We start from the raw sequence: 7,613 nt of genomic DNA on the forward strand, positions 1-7,613 counted from the left end.
CATGTAAGTGGTCATTTCTACAATCTTCCACTGGGTGGTGCTCTAGCCCAAATAAAGAGATTTGCTTGCCTACTGCACAGAGACCCTAACAGGCTATACGTCAGCCTGCTTTGAAATGGAAGATCAACAATCATTGACTATGTGGTGTATTTGCAATGTAAAGCATTCTCCTTGTAGAAAGTCTCAGGCTTCACAAGTCTGATGATATTTACATATTGCATTGCAGTAATAAAGCTAGTGCACTGTACGTACAAAAAAATTCTGCAAATAGCTTGGATGCAAAACCTTACAGGCCTAGTAATATATTTTACTGTAATAAAAAATAATATTTTATAACAATAGAACAAAGCATTCATTACAACATGCCTTAATATGTTTGTGTTCACCACAGTCCCTTGGCTGGTAGAGAGCTGTATACACGAGTGAGATAAATTAACTGTTAATAGCAATGGTATTAGAGTCAAATTGAAAGACCTGTCTCTTTGCAATAAATTCTTTATGAATGTGAACCAATACTATTTCTTAACATGTGCAACATAATCTGCCATAGCACTTTTGTGGGTAAAGATGAACATCAAAAGAAAATTGTATCACATATGCTAGGACACTGTGAATGAATCTCTTGCAAAACAGAACTTTATTTTAGCTGAAATGAGAGGAAACACTGAAAGAAAGTGAATAAAATATGTCACAATTAGCCGAGGTTTTAGGGGAAATTTCCTAAAAGGTCCTCCGAGGCAGGAATACTACTTTTAATACCAATTGCGGATGATAATGAACTGTTTAAGCCTGTGTGAGCAAGTGTGTGTGGTGTGTGTGTGTGTGCGTGTTTGTGTGAGTGTGTGTGTGTGTGTGTGTATGTGTGTGTGGGTGTGTGTGGGTGTGTGTGTCTATGTGAGAGAGAGAGAGAGAGAGAGAGAGAGATAGTTAGTGTGTGAAAGGCAGTCATGGAGACAGAATGACAGGAGAAAAAGAGAAAGATCTCTAATTGCTAATTGTATTCATGGCGGGTCCCAAACAGAAACGTCAGATGAAGTCGGCAGAGCAATAAATAATAATAACTGACTTGAGTCAGCCACGGCACCTTTGGCTGTAACTTTTGTCTTGTGAAGCTCAAATTAGCGCTATCAGACGACCACCATTAGTATTGGAAGTGGAACCTTGGAAGACAGTGAATAATTTGCTCTCCCCTCCTCCCTTCCCTCCCACCCAGTCTCTCTCTCTCTCCTTCACTCTGCAACGATAAAAACTCAACTTTTAATGACCCCTATTACCGGGGCCGTGCTAATGAACACGCTGCTAGCCACATTTCATGTTGATTGAGCGCTGTTGAGTTCCTCGGCAGATAATGACTTTGATGGCTCAGAAGCCATTTTGATGTCTTGATGGAGCCAGCTTTGCTTATTTATCTCTGGCTTCGCCTTCCTCTTCTCTTACATGGACTCAATTAGCACGATGACACATCTAAAATGAATGCTGGGTGTGTCATACAAGCAAAGCGCTTGTGTGTGTATGTCTGTGTGTGTGTGTGTGAGTGTGTGTTTGAGTGTGTGTGTGTGTGTGTTGGATCTGTTTCACTCTAACATCTATTGGTACAGATCAGTCATAACGTGGCTAATAAGGAATGAAGGCAAAGATTCGGAAGTTATTCTCGTGGCCTTTAAATGCGCCGAATGATTGAGAAATGGACGGAGGCTTCTTGTGCAGCTAATGAAATTTGAGATGAGAAACCTTTAATGGCGTGGCAGTCGACAGAGGACTCAAGAGAAGAGAGGACGAGTGAGGGGAGGAGAGGGGGGGGGAGGACACTTTGAAATTGAAGAGGTCAAGACGAGGGGAGAGGCGTCGTGCGGATGATGGATGTGGCGCGAGATTGAACGTCTTTTATTCGAGCCAATTAATGGCCTCCAGTGGAAACTCAAAGTCATCGCTGACCGTTGCCAGGCCTGTTAACGTGCTGCATCATCGGTGCTGCCGTGGTAGCAAAAATAATAATAAAAAAGGAAACATTGTGGTGCTGAGATAAATCTGTCCTGATGGGCTGACACTCGTGCTAACTTTTGGAATGAATCGAGAGTGACTGGCTGTCATACTTACTAACTTTCGTGGCCACAATAGAGATGTTGTGCTGGGCGATCGACTCTCGGTCCAAGAGCTCATTTGTGGAAATGGTGCCCTCCACTGGGTCAATGTCAAAGAAACTGTCCAGGTCACTTTTCCAGTCTATGGAATATCTACAACAGATCACAAAACATCAATGTACATAACTGAAGGCAATAACATAGACCCAATGTGATGCTTTATTTAAAATTCATACATTTATATTGCCATAATTAATAAGTTACTCCAGATTCCCATCACCCTTAATTGAACATTTTACTAAGATAATAAATTGCAGTGCAACATACTAATTATTACTAATTACCAACAATGTGATGTGACACATGCAATTTATTACTGAAATTAAACTACTCCTTATATACCCTTTTCAATTAAGTGCTATTTTTTTTACAAAGATGAAACGTGTACCTCTCATGCAGCAATGGTGACAGCTGCCAAAAGATAATAATGAGAACTGATAAATAAATGTAAGTGCAAATCACCCACGCTATCTAGGAAGCTCTTTGCATGAGTTTGACATACTGAATAAGTTCTGAAAAACAAAATTCAAAAGAAGCCATCCATGTTTTATTTTTTAAAAACCTTTTTTTTTTTTTTCAACAGCACAGCAAATCTTAGACTTCAAGAAAAGGTGTGCAGGTGTAAATATGTATGAGGCGATGTGGAGAATATCTTAAACCCACACCTGATTTTAATCACTTCTGATGTATGTATGAAGTCTTCCATCCTGTCCTTTCGCCATATATTTATATTGGGCCGCAAATTTACCCTCCCCATTTCACACTCCCTCTGTCTTCTCTTCTCTCTCTCTCTCTCTCTCTCTCTCTCTCTCTCTCTCTCTCTCTCTTTCTCCCACTCTATATAGTAGGCGAAGAAACTGTTTGAAAATGAGTCCTTCAGTGACTTTAAGTCTTTAAACTCAAATGAATGCTGCCGCAGAACTGACTAGTCCTTTGAAAGAGGAGAATGGTCACTGTGCTATTAACCCTTAGAACCCTAAGCTGTTTTTAGGGCATTTTCACTACCTTTATTCATAAGGATTTATTCTGGTCATTGTAAGTGCCACACACACATATTATATATTGTTTTTTTTCAGCAGAGTCTAGGCTATCCAGATCTGCCATCATGTAATGTATTAGTACTAGCATTGATTTTATTTAGATTTTTAAAGAATTAAAATATAAAAATCATATTATAAAAATTCTTATATTTTGACCTGTATCTCACCACAGCAAGCTCAGAGCTCTACATGCATTTCATGTGTGTGTAGGGCAGACTGTCCTGAAACGGGCAATATAATTGCCATGTTGGAGGGATACTCTGGGGCTGAGCAATTTACTGAAATATGTGATGTGTGATTTACGGAAATAAATGCCATGTTTTATTTAGCGATGAAAAATGACCATTCTGCGCTCCATATCTGTGACACGAACTGATCTGACCTGACTTGACCCAAGTTTGCCTGTTAGCATGTGTGACTATGGTTTTTGCACTCATGATGATTCTCAACTTTTTACTGCATTGCCTTGAACAAAGTAAAGGCAAAAAAGGTGTTTCTTTGTTGAACAAATTGGGATGCAATGTGAGCCTCGAATTGGATGCCATGCAGGAATTTGCTAGGATCTCAAAACCGGATTATGAACATGTTTTGCCATAGAGAAACACACAATAGCGTTGGATTATAAACATGCTTTGCCACAAAAACAGACAAAAACGTGGGGTAAGTCCAGCTATATGAAGTTATTATTTTGCTGTCACTTCGTCTGTTTTATAACCCAGAAGGATGTATTTGGTATCAAATGATAGCTCTGTGTCTCCTTTCATCTAACATACGTGGCATATATATCCGATCACGGGTCCGCGAGTAATTACTCCGAGAGTAATGGGTGTGCAGCGTTGGTTTGTGTACATGACGTTAATATTTTGCAGTCACTTCGTCTGTTTTTGTAAGCCAGAAAGATCGATATCCATGGTACCAATGGATAGCACCTGTTTCTCCTCTTTCATCTGATATGCTTGCCATATCTATGCGATCACGGGTTCGCGAGTAATTCAAACGAGAGTAAGGGTGCGCAGGTGAACACAGAGAAGTATAGACTTTAAATATTATGCAATTTTATTTAATTTCATGATTTTTTTTTATTTTCATACTTGATCGTACAGACAAGTGAGTAGTCTCTTTGGAAAGCCCCACTTCTTCTCTGTCATAAAATAAAGGTTTTATCTCGTTGTGATGAACAGTCGCGGAGCAATGTAACAGAGACGAAAGGGTGTGTTTTTTGACGCACTTTGCGTCAATCGGGTTCAAAGGGTTAAGCACACTGGCACGTGTGTCAAGGCCTGGACACTTCAATGCTGTTCCCCGGTACTAATACAGCTTTTTCATACACCAAACCTTGGTACAGACTCCATTGAAGCTCACTTAGTGCATGGAAGAAGGCTCCATTTTAAGTGGCGCTAATGTGCACAGCTGCTGCGCAGGGCAGCCACAACATCAAACAGAATTTAAATCATTTCATCAGCGGGCTCCGACTTTAATTTCGCTCCATTAAACCGCTTGTTTGCTAAGACAAACAGCCCAACAAAGGAGTCACATTTTAAGAGATATTTGTAACAGCCTTAATGGAGGAAACTGGGTCTTTATATTATACCAAGATGACCAAGGACTTCATGGTAAGATGGAAAGGGAGACTATAACATTTTGCTGTGTCTTAGAAGACTGGAGACAAATCGTAGGCCCTGTGTAATAATAAGGCATAGATTGAGAAAGCGGATGAAATTTGATTCTTTTTTTGCACTTCTCCATGTTTCCCCTGGGGATAATAAGATTTTCTGTGATCTGTTCGGTTTTTAATGTTAAACTTTTTGATATACAGCACAAGTATCAAGGCCACATTGCTCAAGGCCTATTCCTTTTAGAGACTCTTCTCTGCTGCCTCTCTCATTCTCTCTCTCTATCTCTCTCTCTCACACACACACACACACGCACTGAAATCATTTTTCTTCAATTGTAGATGCTTCAAATCCATGTGACATTTCATCAGTGTGTGTTTTTGCCCAATACACTGTCTCCCATTTTTTCCTTTTTACTCAGCAGATAAAGGTTGCATAAAGATCACAAACAGGATGCCCTCTAGGAGTCTGGAGTGCCTGAAATCTGACCACTGGCGGAAAAGGGAAACAGGGAACACTTTAGAAAGACCTTCTTGGCCACGACAATGCTTGATGGTATAGGTGAAGTAAAGGAATCTCCCCTAAAAGCTTTAAGTCTCTTCGCACAGACTCCCAGCTGAGACTTTTGTCTGAAGATGAGTGCCTACCAAGAACAATACCCATTGTCGTGCTTCCTGAATAATTGAGCTTAAAAGACAAAAGCAAGCAATAAAATACTAAGAAAAAAAAAAGCTATGTATAAAAGCCTTGGCTTTTATCCTTAACAAATCTACTCCCATGTCCATTTTGGTGTCGTTTTATTGGATTAAATATTAATTTTTAAAAGCTAATATCTCCTGTGGCGTCGACTCCTTTTATACTGGATGGGCTCTTTGGCGCAAGGTGTTTATGAGCAGTTACACTCCACTCAACAACTAAGAATAGCATATCACACACACACACACACACACACACACACACACACACACACACACACACACACACAGACACATGTACACAAACAAACACACACACACACAAACTAAATATTTAAAGTGAGGAGCACTCTCTCTTGTGTGCATCACACAAAGACACACAAAGAGCCCTGGCTGTCCTTTTACATTTCTTCTCTTGTACAGTAGTCTGTGAGCAATCACCTTTATGTGCATATGTGTTTGTACATGTGAGGTGTGTGAATGTTTCTTCAAGCATTTATTTGTGTCTACACACACAAAAGCATCTCTCAGAGTGTGTGTGTGTGTGTGTGTGTGTGTGTGTGTGTACGTGTACGTGCTTGAGTGTGTGTGTGTGTGTGTGTGTGTGTGGGTCATAATGCTTGTTATAACAGATCTGAATGCATAACAAGTTCTATCCATAGGTTCTATCCTAGCATGACCTTAGTTCTAATATTTAGACATGTAGCATAAATAATACAGCTACTACAGTAGAACATCTTTTTGCATGCATTGATGGTAATGACCAACACAGGGGAATATAACTGACATTCTTCATTGACATCTGTGGCCCTCTAACATATTGAATGTGTGTGTGGGTGTGTACGTGTGTGTGTGCGTGTGTATGGTTGTGTGTGTGTGTGTGTGTGTGTGTGTGCGTGTGCGGATGTTCACCTTATAGGGCTGCTGCCTATGTCCAGATCTTGAGCGGTCACAGAGCCGATGATGAGACCCACAGGTGTGTCCTCGTCCACGTCCATCACGTAGGAGCTCTCGCTGAAGACCGGCGGTTCGTCCACGTCCAGAACGCTCACCTTTACCGTGGCCATGTCCTTAAACGGGCCCAGGTTCTGGAAGCGTGGGTCCACGTGAGCGTTGGACGCCTCCACTTTAAAAGTGTAGGCCTTCTTAGATTCATAGTCCAGAGGCTGGATGGAGGGATGGATGGATATTGAAGGGAGAAATAAAGAGGCCGGGAGAGAGAGAGGGAGAGAGAGAGAGAGAAAGAGAGATCTTTTTTAAAAGTTATTCTTTATTATAATATGAAACAACAAAACAACAAAACCTTCGTAGGAGCCATAATCATATTTAAGTTTCAGTTCATATGTGTAATTATATGTGTAATTAGTTACAGTATCGACATAAGAGTGACATGACACTGTCATGAACGTGTCATAAACAAGTCATAAATGTTTATGACTTATTCCACTGGTTGGTTGAATTTCCCATTGTCCTACGTAATTTAGAACGACCATTAACCGTATGTTATTTGCACACCTATGAAGTAGATCAATTTTTTTGGCCGTATCACACTTGTATATTAATTCGCCGAACTCGTTGTGAAGTTTAAATGAACCGTCACGTTGCATCCGAGCTGTAAAAGGCAGATGTTCAGAACATAGTAACATTGGAGCATATGACGGAGGTGGCTTTTAGCTAGATGGATGACCAGCTAGGTGGTAAAATAGCGATGTTTTAAAGCTAAAGTTCATCAGAATCTTGGGATACGCCCGCTTGACAACGGGAGAGATAGAACTAACGACTGGCTTTTGGCCGTAGCAACCATCCATTTAGAACTAGTAATGGCAGTTTGTCCTGCAAGTTGAGAAATTAGTCGATATGTGTCGGAAGAAAGTAGTTCTACAAACAAGACAGTTTTAGCGATTAAAACTTTTAAATTGTAACAGGGAATGAACACAACGCAAGTGGCAACAGTGGAATAAGCGGGATAATGGACTCCACGGTGGTCTGTTCACAGAAGTTATAACAGCCCTCCGCTTCGCGTCGGGGCCGTTTTACAACCTCGACCGTGCATTAACTTCTGTGAACAGACCACCGTGTCGTCCATTATCCCTTACATAACGCTTCTGTTATTAAGTGACATTC

At 40.6% G+C, this 7,613-nt stretch overlaps 1 protein-coding gene and 1 long non-coding RNA gene across 3 annotated transcripts in view; one reads left to right on the top strand and one right to left on the bottom strand.

Moving 5' to 3' along the window:
- LOC121688645 overlaps window positions 1-5,583 on the top strand; it is a 53,194-nt gene extending 47,611 nt beyond the window's left edge. Inside the window, exons 3-4 of one of the 2 annotated variants that reach the window (XR_006024643.1) lie at window positions 2,725-2,827; window positions 5,219-5,583. This is a non-coding gene — a long non-coding RNA (uncharacterized LOC121688645). Of the gene's footprint in view, window positions 1-2,724; window positions 3,062-5,218 lie in introns of those variants that run through there. The other variant, XR_006024642.1, reaches the window with a different exon arrangement.
- Window positions 1-7,613, bottom strand: part of LOC121688644 (cadherin-12-like) — an 81,875-nt gene that overhangs the window by 20,501 nt on the left and 53,761 nt on the right. The window contains exons 6-7 of the mRNA XM_042068365.1: window positions 6,402-6,655; window positions 2,098-2,234 (exon numbers count right to left, since the gene is read on the bottom strand). Coding sequence (XP_041924299.1) covers window positions 2,098-2,234; window positions 6,402-6,655 — 391 coding nt within the window. The remainder of the gene's footprint in view (window positions 1-2,097; window positions 2,235-6,401; window positions 6,656-7,613) is intronic.

This window comes from Alosa sapidissima, chromosome 17 (genome assembly GCF_018492685.1).
Source record: "Alosa sapidissima isolate fAloSap1 chromosome 17, fAloSap1.pri, whole genome shotgun sequence".
In the NCBI taxonomy this organism is placed as follows: Eukaryota; Metazoa; Chordata; class Actinopteri; order Clupeiformes; family Clupeidae; genus Alosa; species Alosa sapidissima.